The sequence below is a fragment of the Dreissena polymorpha genome, chromosome 13 (assembly GCF_020536995.1).
Source record: "Dreissena polymorpha isolate Duluth1 chromosome 13, UMN_Dpol_1.0, whole genome shotgun sequence".
Taxonomy (NCBI): domain Eukaryota; kingdom Metazoa; phylum Mollusca; class Bivalvia; order Myida; family Dreissenidae; genus Dreissena; species Dreissena polymorpha.
The window spans coordinates 60,604,189-60,619,810 of record NC_068367.1 but is presented as its reverse complement, the minus strand read 5'-3'; the positions used below and the strand labels follow the sequence as shown (position 1 = coordinate 60,619,810).

General features: G+C 36.0%; 2 protein-coding genes across 2 annotated transcripts; one reads left to right on the top strand and one right to left on the bottom strand.

Moving 5' to 3' along the window:
* The first annotated feature begins 6,639 nt into the window (after window positions 1-6,639).
* Window positions 6,640-9,005, top strand: LOC127854703 (uncharacterized). The gene is made up of 3 exons (XM_052389762.1): window positions 6,640-6,812; window positions 7,019-7,240; window positions 8,852-9,005. Exons 1-3 carry the CDS (start codon window positions 6,640-6,642, stop codon window positions 9,003-9,005), a joined length of 549 nt encoding a protein of 182 aa, XP_052245722.1.
* A 919-nt stretch (window positions 9,006-9,924) lies between these two features.
* Window positions 9,925-13,919, bottom strand: LOC127855566 (uncharacterized). The gene is given in 7 exon segments (XM_052391296.1): window positions 9,925-10,566; window positions 10,948-11,084; window positions 11,203-11,214; window positions 11,385-11,556; window positions 11,976-12,218; window positions 12,575-12,764; window positions 13,255-13,919. Coding segments are annotated over 7 exon segments (1,542 nt in total). The 5' UTR covers window positions 13,861-13,919; the 3' UTR covers window positions 9,925-10,384.
* Window positions 13,920-15,622: the final 1,703 nt, after the last annotated feature.

The window sequence follows — 15,622 nt, the reverse complement described above, 5'->3', positions numbered from 1 at the left end:
GCAACAGCATTTGACTTGCATCATTCTCATAGTCATATATACTCTAATACAAAGTTTCAATGAAATCTGCCCAAGCAGTTCCAAGATGTGGCTTTAGACCTAAAAGTGTGAAATGTTTAAGTCAAAAAATGGAATAACCATCATTATGTAATGGATTGCCAAGTTATTTGATGTTCATCATCCACTAATCCATAATTATATATATTGGTAAACATTTTCAAATTGGCTCCTGCAGTTGCCAGATATGGCTTGGGACAAAAAAGTGCTCCAGATGGAAGGACAATGACAAAACAATACCCTCCATCTTCAGCAGGAAATACAAATTTGACATTTTGGCTTGATCAGTTTTGACCACAGGTCATTGTGTTTGTTTTTTCGTTTGCATTGAACCACAGTACAAAGTTACATACCAAACATTATATCTTTGGGCCTTATAGTTGCCTTATAGTTATAGTTGCCAATGTTGACCTTTGACCCCTTAGGGTAACCTTGACCTTTGAGATTTGGGATTTCTGTCACACATAACAATTAAAATCGATCAATACTGTGAAACCATTTATTTTCGTCGGCACAAAATTTCGCCCTTTTCATAAAAATGACTATTTCGTCCGCTCTTAAATTCGCCCATTTCTGGTTTTGAAAAAAACAACGTCCGAGTTGTTTGTAATACATGTAATACGCGGTTGCGAAAAAATCGTGCTGAGGAAAGAGAGGTGACACTTGGTAGTCACTTGCAGGAGGTGGGCCTTGTTTGGCATATGCCAATTAACAAGTCTGTTATTTTAGGTGATAGTAACTGTCCCTTATTATTTTATGTCATTGACACGTTCTTTGTTATGATTAGCGGATAAGTGGGACTGAATAATCTTTAACGAGTGTTTTTAACAACGAAGCCAATTGCCAATTAGTCTTTTTCCATTACTATCACGGTCAAACTGATAACAATCTTACCTTTATCGGCGCCAATTAGAGAAGTTGCGAACATTATGGGTTATAATTATCGTAAGCAAATTATTTTGGTCATATTTCATTAAAGTTTCAAGCGTTTTGCATTGTAAATATTTGATCATTTTAAGTACAGTAATTTGTCTGCAGTTAAAACCAAACAACCAAACACAAATCAAAATGTTCTTTATTAATTTGTAACACAGCGCAGAATATATTTCAATCAGGTGTTGATCACACATCGTCATATTTTAATTGCGTTTAATAGTATTGTCTTTAATCCGGATTCGCCGCGTGTAGGCTGTATAATCTGCAACACCCCTGAAAAACACAATACACACAATGGGTAATAAAGTTGTTAACAATTAGCGCTAATCAACACTAATATACCTAAACGAAGTCGACGCATTCGATACAGCCTTATTGCATTCGCGTTTTACAGGAAATGTCAGTTGTCAGTACACTGTATAATGAACACCCCTTTGTGTCAAAACCGGATTTAACTTGAGTGTGAATAGTCGACTGTTTCATGTTCTTTGTATCAATACCATCTGTGTATCTGTATTATAAGTATACCAGTCAACAAACAAGGTGCGCGCTTCCGCATATGGGTATTCGGACGTTCAAAAAATTGACCTACGGTTTAGCGTTCACGCCGTCGAACGCATTAAGCAATATAACTCGTTTTTTTCACTATTTCTTTATTTGCAAAAAATACTAGTGGCTTATAACTTACCTTGCAATCTTTTTTTCTCGCATTTTGCGAGTGTGCGAGTGTTAATATCGAGCCCTGTGTATATGCGTGGATAACGCTGGATTTAAATGCCTCATGCCTACAGTAATTCAGACTTATTTGTTTCAAATATGGGACATGATTGTTCGTTAGGATCTTGAATTCGTCCATCGGTCGAAGGACGAAAAAGGTGAAAATTGATGTCGGACGAATAATAATGGTTTCACAGTATGTGGCCAAGATATGTCTGAAACAGGAATTTGTTTAAGAGTTAGCATGACTTTGCTGCAATATGCCCCTTTTTTTAAGGATGGGCATAAAAATGGGCAAAGGTTTTGTACTTTTTAAAGCAGGACCAAAAAAGTGCACATGCATCCATTCATATTAAAGGAACAATGGCTGCAAGTTAAGATGTTGTACATTGGGGTGTAGGAGAATGTCTGAGGTCAAGTTTGTGTTTATAGACAGACCGAGTAACAGACAGTTGGACAGATGACTATGCTGAATTCAGTCAAGCCAACTACAAATAGCAACAGGTTATCAAAATGAGGAAGTGCAGGGAGTCAAGAGTTAATTAGACCTATAATTACACTGAGAAAGCCAAGAATAACTAGAAATGGCGTGGCACAGGCCGACGCGTATCCCCACGCCGAATGTTTGACCCAGGGGCGCCCCAGGGTTGGTAATGGGGCCATGCATAGTTGAGATTGACCGTATTGTCATAAGAGAAGTTCAGTATCAATTAGAAGTGAATCGGTGTAGAAATGAAGAAATTATAGTGAAAGGCAATTTTGGGTGAGCGTGGCCTATGTGGGCGTGGCCTATGTGGGTGGGGCAACCCAGGGTTGGTAATGGGGCCATGCATAGCTGAGATTGACCGTATTGTCATAAGAGATGTTCAGTATCAATTTGAAGTGAATCAGTGTAGAAATGAAGAAATAATAGTAAAAGGCAATTTTGGGTGGGCGTGGCCTATGTCGGCGGGGTGCCCTATAGGGTTGGTTATGGGCCATGCATAGCTGAGATTGACCGTATTGTCATAAGAGAGGTTCAGTATCACTTTGAAGTGAATCGGTGTAGAAATGAAGAAACTATAGTAAAAGGCAATTTTTGGTGGGCGTGGCCTATGTGGCCAGGGTTGGTAATGGGGCCATGCATAGTTGAGATTGACCGTATTGTCATAAGAGAGGCTCAGTATCAATTTGAAGTAAATTGGTGTAGAAACGAAGAAGATAAATTTGTTTAATTGATATGTCTGACAAGTATTTTTTTTAATGGATGGGTGCAGAACTAAAAGAAAAGGTATAAGTGAAAGGTTGGGCCTTTTCTTAATTATGTTTACACTTATTTGTACCTGTGATGGAGTTGCATTAGACAATAAAATGCAGATAGTATTGTTTTCATGAATCATAAACATTGAAAGCATACTGACAAAAACAGAAATTATAGAGAAAAAATGTATGTCCAAGGACCATAACTTCGCCAAAAGTCATTGAACCAGAACAAATTTCACACTTCATCTCTAAGTCATGTAGGTAGACTCAATATCTGAAAGCATTGCGTAAAAAAACTCCCCAAAACGGTGATTACAGAAAAAATTCTATGTCAAAGGCCTATCACTTCACCAAAAATCAATGGCCTGGAATGTATTGGGCACTGCATCTGTTGGTCATGTAGGTAGACTCACATACTAAAAATCAGCTAAATGTCTGACATCCTTGCGAAAAAGAACATCCAGAAAGAGTTATTATAGAGAAAAAATGTAAGTTCAAGGCCTATAACTTCGCCCAAAGTCATAGAACCGGAACATATTTCAAACTTCATTTGTTTGTCATGTAGTAGACGCGCATACCAAAAAATGAGCTCAATATCTTAAAGCGTTGCATAAAAAAACTCCGAAAAAGGTTTTTATAGAAAAAAATTACAAGGACCATAACTTTGCCAAAAATTAATCGACTGGAACGTATTTACACTTCATCTGTATAGGTCATGTAGGTAGACTCACATACCTAAAATCAGCTCAATAACCAGGGGTGTGATTTTACCTCCTTTCAGCTGATTTCCTACCTTACAAGGTCAAAACTATTTTACAAATTGTTATCAACTTTGCTGGATCTATATACAGAAAAGGAGTTTAGTTGTACTCTGTAAGGGGGTAGGGTATTTTCCTCACCTAGGTGGTTCATTAAACACATCTCTGATATCTGACAGCATTGCGTAAAAAAACTCCGGGAAACAGTTATTATAGAGAAAATTTCTAAGAGTCTTCAAAAGTCAATAGACCTGGAATGAAATACCCAATTCATTTGAAGGTCATGTCGGCAGATATTCCAAATATCAGCTCAATATCTGAAAGCATTGCGTAAAAAAAACTCCAGAAAACAGCATGCCAGAAGGACAGACAGACGGACAGTGCGCTGCTTTATGCCACCACTTCAGTAGGGCATACAAATAATGAAGTGTAGTGCAATGGTTTTAATGCATTGCAATTATCCTCATTGATATCTATATACCCATGAAGTTTCATGTTGATATCTTGTAGAATACCTGAGATATGGCCCTGAAAAGTTACATCATACAAAAACAAAGGGCAATAACTCTTATTTTAGAACGTGTAGGGTTATGGTTATTGTGCATGGAACTTCTTCTCATGGATTATTACGCACTTATGAAGTTTCATGTTGAAATCTTGTATCATATCTGAGATAAAGCCCTGAAAAGTTACATCATACAAAAACTTAAAAGGGCAATAACTCTTATTGTAGAAAGTGAAGGATTATAGTTCTTAAGCATGGCACTCCTCATTGATATAGATACACCCATGAAGTTTCATGTTTATATCTTATATACTTTCTGAGATAAAGCCCTGAAAAGTTTTGTAACAGAGGGACTGACCAATGGCCAACACCAATTTTTGTATATCTTTGCATTTTGCCAGGGATTAAAAAGGCTATAACTCTGTTCACAAATAGATTGCAACAGCATTTGACTTGCATAATCCTCATAGTCATATATACTCTAATACAAAGTTTCAATGAAATCTGCCCAAGCAGTTCCAAGATGTGGCTTCAGACCTAAAGGTGTGAAATGTTTAAGTCAAAAAAGGGAATAACCATCATTATCTAATGGATTGCCAAGTTATTTGATGTTCATCATCCACTAATCCATAATTACATACATTGGTAAACATTTTCAAATTGGCTCCTGCAGTTGCCAGATATGGCTTGGGACACAAAAGTGCTCCAGATGGAAGGAAAATGCCAAAGCAATACCACCCATCTTCTGCAGGGAATACAAATTTGACATTTTGGCTTGACCAGTTTTGACCACAGGTCATTGTGTTTGTTTTTTCGTTTGCATTGAACCACAGTACAAAGTTACATACCAAACATTATATCTTTGGGCCTTATAGTTGCCCGATAGTTATAGTTGCCAATGTTGACCTTTGACCCCTTAGGGTAACCTTGACCTTTGAGATTTGGGATTTTTGTCACACATAACAATTAAAATCAATCAATATGTGGCCAAGATATGTCTGAAACAGGAATTTTTTAAAGAGTTAGCATGACTTTGCTGCAATATGCCCCTTTTTTTAAGGATGGGCATAAAAATGGGCAAAGGTTTTGTACTTTTTTAAGCAGGAACAAAAAAGTGCACATGAATCCATTCATATTAAAGGAACAATGGCTGCAAGTTAAGATATTGTACATTGGGGTGTAGGAGAATGTCTGAGGTCAAGTTTGTGTTTATAGACAGACCAAGTAACAGACAGTTGGACAGATGACTATGCTGAATTCAGTCAAGCCACCTACAAATAGCAACAGGTTATAAAAATGAGGAAGTGCAAAATGTTCAAAAGGGAGTCAGAGTTTATTAGACCTATAATTACACTGAGAAAGCCAAGAATAACTAGAAATGGCGCGGCAGAGGTCGACACGTATCCCCACGCCGCATGTTTGACCCAGGGGCTAAGTTTCATGAAGATCGGACAGTGAATGTGGCCTCGAGAGTGTTAACAAGATTTTACTATAGCCATATAAGGAAAAATGCCCCGCCCCTTGGAAGCCATTTTTTTCAAGCAAACATAATTATTTTCGACAAACTCATCCAAGATATGATTGAGACCAATCTTCTGACCAAAATTCATGAAGATTGGACAATAAATGTGGCCTCTAGAGTGTTAATAAGATTTTACTATAGCCATATATAGCCATATAAGAAAAAATGCCCCACCCCTGGTTGCCATGTTTTTAAAGCAACCAAAACCATTTTGGAACTCATCCAAGATATCAATGGGACAAATCTTCTGACCAAGTTTCATGATGATTGGAAAATAAATGTGACCTTTAGAGTGTTAACAAGGTTTTACTATAACCATATATGGAAAATAGCCCCACCCCTGTAGTAGCCATGTTTTTCAACCAACCAGCATCATTTGTTAACTCGTCCAAGATATTATTGGGATGAATCTTCAGACCGAGTTTAATGAAGATCGGACTATAAATGTGGCCTATAGTGTTAACAAGATGTTACTATAGCCTTATATAGCCATATAAGGAAAATGCCCCGCCACTTGGCGGCTATGTTTTTCAAGCAAACATAACCATTCGACAAACTCATCCAAGATATCATTAAGACAAATCTTCTGACTATATTTCATCAAGATTGGCCAATAAATGTGGCCTCTAGAGTGTTAAAGGTCATTTTTAACACATTTGAAAACTTTATATCAAAAATAAATGTTTAAAATGAGGAATAAAAATATTTGCCATAATTTAGCGTTACGCCTTATGCCATAATTCACCAGGTAAAGCTCCCAATAACGCACCGTTTTCGAAAAGTTGGACTGACTTACCTCCCTTGCTGTGACGTCAGAGATGTACATCAGCTATATTAACCGCGTTATTTATGCCGAGACTATCAACTGCATTGCTATTATATCAATACTTTTATGTTAAATTATGGACTTTTCTGACGAATCTGATCATTTTAAAGATGAACTGACTGAAATTAGACCGTATGTGTTCGAGCAAAGAGCAGAAAGCCAGGAAACAGACATCCCGAGCGAGAGTGATGAGAGCGAAATTGAGGAAGCCGATTCTGATGATTCCTACAACGGCAATGTTGACGACTGGTAAGATTTGTTTTACGCTATTATGTTGGATGAAATTTGTGTTCAATTTTATTTTATGCAAAAACGAGCGAGTATGTTATTTGTAATTCTGTATAGGGGATCGAACGATGCTGGTCGGCTGCGAATTTAATTACGAATGGCAGCATCTAGGAAAAGAAAAGATTGAATAAAAATAATTTTTAAAAACATGCTTATTTTGTTTATAGGTGTGAATGTGGGTGTTGTGTGAACATGCCCACAGCTCACGAAATACGATGCTATCAGTCAACAAACATTGTAGATGGAAAAGCAGAGGCAGAAGGTGTGCCTTGCATCACTCTTCACATGGGGTTTCAGGTGAACTGCCTCAACATACATGTGCTGGAGACGTCATTCTATGAGTCTATACATGACTATGGGCCCAGAGAGGAGGGTCAGAAAATTCATGAGTGAGTAAAACGAATTTGTATGTATAAATTTGTTATTTTTTTACGACTTATCTAATGAACTTCTTCAGGGACTTATTATATTCAGTTGTAGAAATTTTCACATTTAAGGCTATTGCCCCTAAGAAAATTGATTACAATTCATTTACTGAGTAACAGTGCGTGAAAAATATCACCAAAGTTGGTTTTCACACATTAATTTCCCCCAATTTATGACTTCCCAGTCTTAAAAAAGCCTGTTCTCATTCAGTATAAGTAGCGTTAACTGTCTTCCATTGACTCAATTTTCTGGCAATTCAGGGCATGAATCAAAACTCATCATAATCACTACTCTGTGTTGCTGTCAGAGCCGAAAATATATACAGTCTATCTTGTGGATGCGACTACTTGTATTAAGCGACCTTTGTCTTATGCGATCATTTTGAAATCCCACTGAGCTTTTTTGCTATATAATGATATTGTATTAAGCGACTTTTGTCTTACGCGACCAGCGACCGCTGATTTTGGTGTATTTTGATGTCCGCATTGAATTAAGCGACCACTAGGAGGTAAAAGTGGTTAATCTATTGATCTTTCAGGGACAAATCAGTGTTAATTGTTTATCTAAGCCGATAAGGTGTACTATTACACCTCTGCTTTGTTTTCACACCAACCATTATGTTTATGCTTTGTCTCGTTGACCGGTTCTGACCGGTATTGTTGTAGACTGCGTATCAATTTATTGAGTTGAATAATATTACGCACAGTCAACAGCTTAAATAGTTTACTATGTGGAACGTTAAGAGACAACGCCGATTTTTCTCGAGTATAGATAACAGGTGCAGAAACAATGCACTGTACGCGACAAACATTTCCTGAGAAGTTCGGAAAATAAACTATTAATCGGCAACATCTGTCGAAATCCATACATTACCAATTTGTAATTATGCTAATTAGTAGATATTTGTTAGCCAATCACATTGTTATTTACTTAATAAATTTTCCAATCAGGTCTGTTTGTTTGTTTTCAATTGGCGTGTTTTAATTTTTTCAGCTCATTATGTATCATAATCGAGTCAGATTTCCTTAAGCATACATGCAGAAATTAAAATGTCAAAACGAAAAGTGTTAACGTTGAACGAGAAAATTCGGGTTTTGGAATTGTCAAAGAGTAAAAGTGCACGTAAAATCGCAGATTAAGTTTGGAGTTGGTAAAACTCAAATTCAGAACATTCTTAAGCGTAAAGCTGAGGTGCTTGAAGACGTGGAAAATAATGTGTCAGGTGAAAAAAAAACGCGAAAAATATTTCCTTGTCTATGTTGTTTTTGCAAATAAATATGTACACACAATTCATTTATAATAAATGATAATTTATAATAAGTGAAAAAATAAAACACATTATACGTAAAATATTGTTTATGTATTGTGTTCATAGTCATTTTATTATAAAAGTTAAAATCATCGTTGACAAAAGAGGTTATCCTTCATATAGATTTAAATTGAGGGTAGGCATTCTTCCAGAATGGCCTTTTTTATTTAAAGACCATTTTATTAAGAGACCACTTTTGATTACTCCCTTGAGTGGTCTCTTAATACAAGATTGACTGTACAGTATTTCTTTATTATGCTTTCAGGTTGTATCGGTACCTGGCCTACAGACGTTTCACCAGATGGGTGTACGGGCTCCTGGGAAAGAAATTCAGACCGGTTATTCCTTTGTGTGCAGTCAACGCCATTCCTGAACAATTCCCTTCTGAGGAATACAGCGGGCTTCGCTATCCCCAGTAGTGATTTTTGCTAAGTTTCTTGCATAAAACTTGTTTGAAAGTTGACTGAATACAATTGTTAAAAGCCCTGTTTTCAATAAATTGTTTCTAAAAAAAGACACGTTTTTATTGTTTGTTCACTTTATCCAGTAATTATTCAACAAAAAAGAATCATGAAACTTTATTACACCTCCAAGACAATTCTAGAACAAATACATTATAGGCTGTTGTCCTGTTAAATAAAACAAAACAATGATAACACTTTTGTAGTTAATATGTGTTTAAATAGTGCAACCCCATTATAATTAAGTTTACCAGGACTAATGCACATTTGGATCAAGTAAATTCTGTAGGTATATTGTTTAAATTCAAATCATAGTATTGTTTTGCATTATTTTAATTTATCTGAACAATTTGCCAAGAAAGTGTTGCTTCTAATAAAGGTTGATTTAAAGCGGACTGCGCATGCGCATTACTTTATACATTAGGTATATGACTTGAAAAAGACGAAATACTGTCCCCAATTCTCCTAGTACTTATTTTAATTCAATTGTGTAGGTCAGTTAACAAACCATTAATATACAATTTTATTTTAAAAAAATTGTCTGTCAAAACAACTTGGGATCATGAATGAGTGATTAAGTTAGTAACTTACTCAGTCAGTCACTCAATCACTAACTCACTCACTGAGTCACTTATTCAGTCAATCAGTCACATAGTGACGCGGATCAAGATTTTGGTATTAATTATCGGATACATTTAGCCCTTTAATAATAATGCAAGTTCGTTCGCACTTTTGTGTTGGTAAATTCTTTTAGCTTAGCTCAAGGCAATATTGATAACAACAAGTGAGTGTCTGTAATATTAATACACTGATGTGCGTATTAATTTTAATAGTTTCAGACAAAAAAAAACTGGGTAGAACCAGTACTTAAATTATGCATGCATAGATATTGATTATATATAACAATACATCAAGTAATTTTTCCTGGGTAGCGTTATTAGAACCAGTAGTACCAGTACTTTCAAAGAATTAACAACATTTTTACAAGATAATAAAGTCATGTTCCTGGGTAGAACCAGTACTTGACACAGAAATACATCAAAACAACGAGAACATAATCAAGATTCCTGGGTAGGGTTTTTAGAACCAATAGTACCAGTACCTTCAAAAGGTTAACAACATATTTACAACATAATAAAGTCACGTTCCTGGGTAGAACCAGTACTTGACACAGAAAAACATCCATAAAACGAGAAAATAACAAGAAAATATGTACAACAGTTTCCTTGGTACAAAAACCAGTACAACATCTGACCAAGTTTGGTTAAGATCAGATGAAAACAACTGTATTTGAGAGCAGACACTTAGACAGACAGACTTTGTTTGTGGGGGTACAATTAATTATTGAACCTAGTAATATGCAGCTTCACCAGGTCTTGTTTTGAAACATTTCTCTTCGGTGTACTCTGTGCTAAAGGTACAGGTCTTGACCTTAAATCCTTCAAACTTTCCGCAATTTTGAAAGAGGTACACTGTTGGCGCAGCTCTTTTGCCATCCTCATCAGTTCTGTAACATACCCTAGAAAACAGTTAAAATAGAAGCCTTTTTATATAATATGTGATTGTTCTTTCAAATAAAAAAGAGAAACAAATATTAGTTATACTATTGTGTATTGAAGGGACCTTTTCACATACTTATTATATAACTTAAGACTTGACAAGTTTCAATCTCATGAAACAGATTTACACAAAAATGTATACTTTATACAGGGGAGTAAAAAACACTGGCATAAACTTATTTTGTAAATGCTGTTTTATTTTGCTGAAATATTACGTTAAAATATATAAAATTATAACATATTTGTAACACAAACTGTTAGGAAAAGTTTAAGCCTTTTGTCGCTATGAGTATTATCTGACATCTTTGCGTCTTGTATTGCTTATTATTGCTATTACGTACCAAAGGTTTGTTCCGTCTTCACTTCCTTCACCACTTGCTCCCCTTTTCTCCCTCTTGGGTAGGACACACTAAACTGCTCCAGCCCACTTCTTGTCTTTCGCACTTCTCGGTTTGTATTTTCATTGAAGTGGAGTGCACTGACTTTGGACCCAGGTTAAAATATGCATTATTAGTTGATAAACCTGTGGACAACAAAGTAAACAAAAAAATATTACAATGCAAAATGTCTGCCTTTTCAGATGATGTGATTTATGCCCTAAAAGTCCTCTTAGGTACGATTTGGAATGGTAGTAACCTTGATATTCACATGGGTTGAAATTCAAGATTTGTCTGAGTGATATAAACGGTAAAGGCATTCAAAAGTGCACATTCATTATTCTTCGAATGGCGGGGCATGAAAAGACAAGCAGAAGATTTAACAACATTAATGTTATTACCTTGAATCCATGTAGGTATGCATGTAGTGGACCGACTTTGGAACCCAGCTGCATATCACTTAATGGAAGGCTTCTCATGACGAAGTCTGTTGAGCTGGTGACAGTTTTTTGATGTCTGTCAGCAGAAGCTTGTTCTCCACAACCTTCGCCAGTTCTTCATGAGGCTTGAACCCTGAGAATTAAATGCAATGCATTCATAAATGTAGTATAGAAAATTATATAAAAAGTCCCAACTGATTGCAGTTGTTAAATTATTACAAACATGATAAGCAGAACACTAAAAGCTCAAAAGTTGTCCCAATTAATTAATTTTAAAGATGTGTGTGCTTAGCTTTTATTAATGGTTGAATTTTAAGTTTTACTGCTTTTATTTCCCATTGATTTCATTGGATGTTGAAAACAAGGAGTGAAATGATCCCTGTGGTGGCAAAATAAAGGGTCAATATATTTTTGAATGCTGAACGTAACATAATTTTTAGTATGTTTTCTGGGAACAGTAAATGCAAAGGATTGTAAATTTGAACTGGTTGAAAGGGACTCGACCCTCACACAGTCTTGATCAATTCTGCATAAATTGAAAGCAATGTCTACCTTTTACCATCCATAGGCGATTTTCAAGGTCTCCATGCTCACATCTCGGAAACTTGTCTCCATGGCCCTCATGTATGTTGGCAACATGGTTGAGCATTGACAACCATTTCTGTTTGACCAATTTGCCATCACCATTGCTACTGGCAACACACCAATACAGGTGGTTACTCACTGATCTGGACCACGCCTTTACTTTCTCACACCCCTTCTTCTTTCCTGCAGCCTCTAGCTTCTTGTTTATTCCTGTTAACAGACAACAAAATCTACCCTTTGTAATTTTATGATGCATCATTATGCTATGCTAGCTCTGCCTGAAACCAAAATAGCTAATTATAATATAATTTTATAAATTTCCAACCTAAATAATTATTACTATATTAAATATAAGTTATTATCATTATATGCATTTAAAGCAAGGTTAAACACTTCATTTATATAAAAAAAATACATCACACAAATAAAGAATACAAACAAGTTCAATAAACTTGGTGTGATGAATAAATAAGAATCTGCATGACACAATAAGCTCATTATTATGTCATTGAGGGAGTGCTTTTGATTCTTATTTAATACAATAGTTACACAAAATCATTAGTTACCTTTTGCAACATGCCAGACATCAAACCAATGGACAATATCTGGCTGTTTTTCCCGCATGTATTTCTTCACAGAGCTGTGTCTGTCTGTCACCAGGTGAGAAATCTGGAGACTGCACTCCTCTTGAAGGAAATGCAATGGCCTCTGCAGTCCCTCCAGCTCCATTGCATGGGAGTTCTTCACTTCATTGCGCTGAAGAAGTTTATTATATATATGTATATACAAGCATTATCAACATCACCACTTTCTCAGAAAAATTGGGTGGTTTTGAGTATAAATTATTTGAGATATCACCTATGCACTTAAATATTCAAAATTCACTTGAGTAATGACACCATTTGTTTTCGAACAAACATTTAATAAATTACATATATATCAGTGTTTTTGCCAGTGATGTTTTTTTTTATTGTTTCAGGCAACATTTAAGTGAAAGGAGCCTGGTTATACATTATTATTGCGATATTTGTTTAGATCTCTGAATAAAAAAAAAGATGTATAATTATTTTTTTTAAGCAGTGATTTTCTTGCATTTAACCAAAACTGAAAATTTAAATACATGATTTTCATACTTAGTTTTTTTTTGCCAATGGTACCTATAAATGACACTAAAACACGGTGAAATGTAAATAACATATTTGTTCTTGTTTTATTCAAACTCGTGTACAATATTCAACTGACAAACCTGCACAAGTTGGATGTCCAGAATCTTGCCTGATTCCAAGTCCATCATACTGTATGTTCCATACTTAGCAGTATGTCCTGGAGAGCAGCATCTTCCATCACCTCCAAGGACAAGTGGAGACCCTTTTGCTTTAAGCCCTTCAATTAGGGCCGACTGGTGCATCCTCCAGACAATTGTTATAGTTGGTGTCAAATACAGTTTTTGCAAATTGTAAAATGTGGTTTCATTAAAACAGACAACACCAGCAAACTTAAGGGCACGTAGGAACTTGGCGTTGGCACTTCCTGCGAATATTTTGGCTGCTGAAAGTTCCAAATGAACTTCAGCCAGCCCACCAACTGAAGACTGGCTTCTCCATGACTCGGTCTCATGGCAGTGAGTACAAGTCTTTGTGGCTACAAGCAGGCAACCTTTCACCTTTTTATGCACCGATACTGACTGGTTGCATGTAGCACACTTACTCAATAGCAAGTCCAAACATGACTCGGACACGATAAACTTTTTTTCTGCCACCTGAGCCTCGCTACTCTCCCACTCCAACTCCTCAGGCTCTTCTTCACTTTCTCCATCGTCTGACTTCTCCCATGTCTCCTCATCCTTCCGCATGGTATCACTGATGCTGGACGTGAAGCTGTCTTCACATATAGCTGTTGCGTGGGGAATTCAAAGTACAGTTCTCACATCTTGGTCCCAGTCTGTCTGTGTACTGCATGAGACCTGCTGTACTACTTCTTTAGCAGCATTCCACTAAAAAAACATAAAAAAACATAATTGTTTGTGATTTTCTTTCTAATGTTCCATAAAATGGTTTAAAAATAAAATAATCAATCCTGCCTGGATGGAACCTTGAAAATGTTTTTTTGTGCAATCTGACAATTGCAAAAATATGCAAATCATTTTATTTATTAATCTTCATTGCATCAATCGCTTATTTATCCTTCTGGGAAGAACCAGTAATTATTTGGTGCTTTAAGATTGAGGTCTTCACAGCACTCACTGGGAGGGGTTTTAGCCAATGATCACTATGCCATCCTACTTATTTTTTCTAGGTGACTAATCAGTTTCAATATCAGAATGAAAAAAATACACTGACATTTTGTTTAGGTACATGTAACGCAATTATACAACTCACCAAAGCTGGTGTCTGGCATTGAACATGGTATGCGCCTTGATGCACTAGAAGGGGCCGTATGTTGCTGGCAATTGTGGCTAGAGTGCTCAAGTCTGCAACACTTTCAGTTGTATTTATTGGTGTTGCCGTAAATGGTGCATTAAAGTCTGTAGAGGGCTCGACTAATGTGGTCACCGTGTGTGTAGTCTTCTTGGCCTCATGTAGGACCTTAAATAACAACATTTTTACTTATGGTAAACTGGTAAATTAAATGTTATGCCACTGAAAATTATAATGAAAAGCTGTACCTAAAAACTGCAATAAAAACAAGACTATTTCCAAGCAATATATGTCCCCTACCAGCTACGCCATTGTCAGAATTATTTTTGTTGTTGCCATAGCAAAAATACTTTTTTACGTAGAAACAAAATGAAATAACGTGCATAACATCCATATATTGCCATCTATCCATGTTTCAAGTTTCATGAACAAATATAAAGAACTTTAAAAGTTATTGCAGGATCCAGAAAAGTGTGACGGACTGACTGACTGACAGACTGACTGACAGACACACAGAGCGCAAACCATAAGTCCCCTCCGGTGAAACCAGTAGGTGACAAAAACAAGAGTACATTGGTTAGAAAAAATGCAAACTGAACAAAGTCTTGTACACAGAAAAAAATCAGCTGTCTGGCATACTCATTGTTGACAAATATTATAGGGCTTAAACATTAGCTACATGTGAGAGCTTGGCATGCAGATACCATTATTATGAATGTTAATCATAATTTTCCATCATCAAAGCCATTTTATTTGAAATTGTGCAATACTAATAGGCACTTTAATATCTTTACAAAATTGTAACGATATAGGATAAAATACTAAGAGTTTTTATATATACAATTTCCCTATGATCGCTTATTTTACCCATTTATGCCAAGCTTCCAGAAAAAAGGCCTTGGCAAACAGTGTAGACCCAAATGAGACGCAGCATGATGCACTGTTTGCTTAAAGGAATTTTTGTAAGAAACATTCTTAATAAAGAAATAAATATACTAGACATCCCTAATTTTGGAAATAAATTGTTCCAATTTAGAAGGATGGGAGGGTCCACTAGGCATAAATGGGTTAAAATTGTAGGAACAAAAATTGAATGGGTTACCTGTATATGCTGTAACACCTAATTGCACAGACATTTATTTGTTAAGAAGTCTTCACATGGAAATAAAACAATACTCACGTGTATTTTTCGCCGTT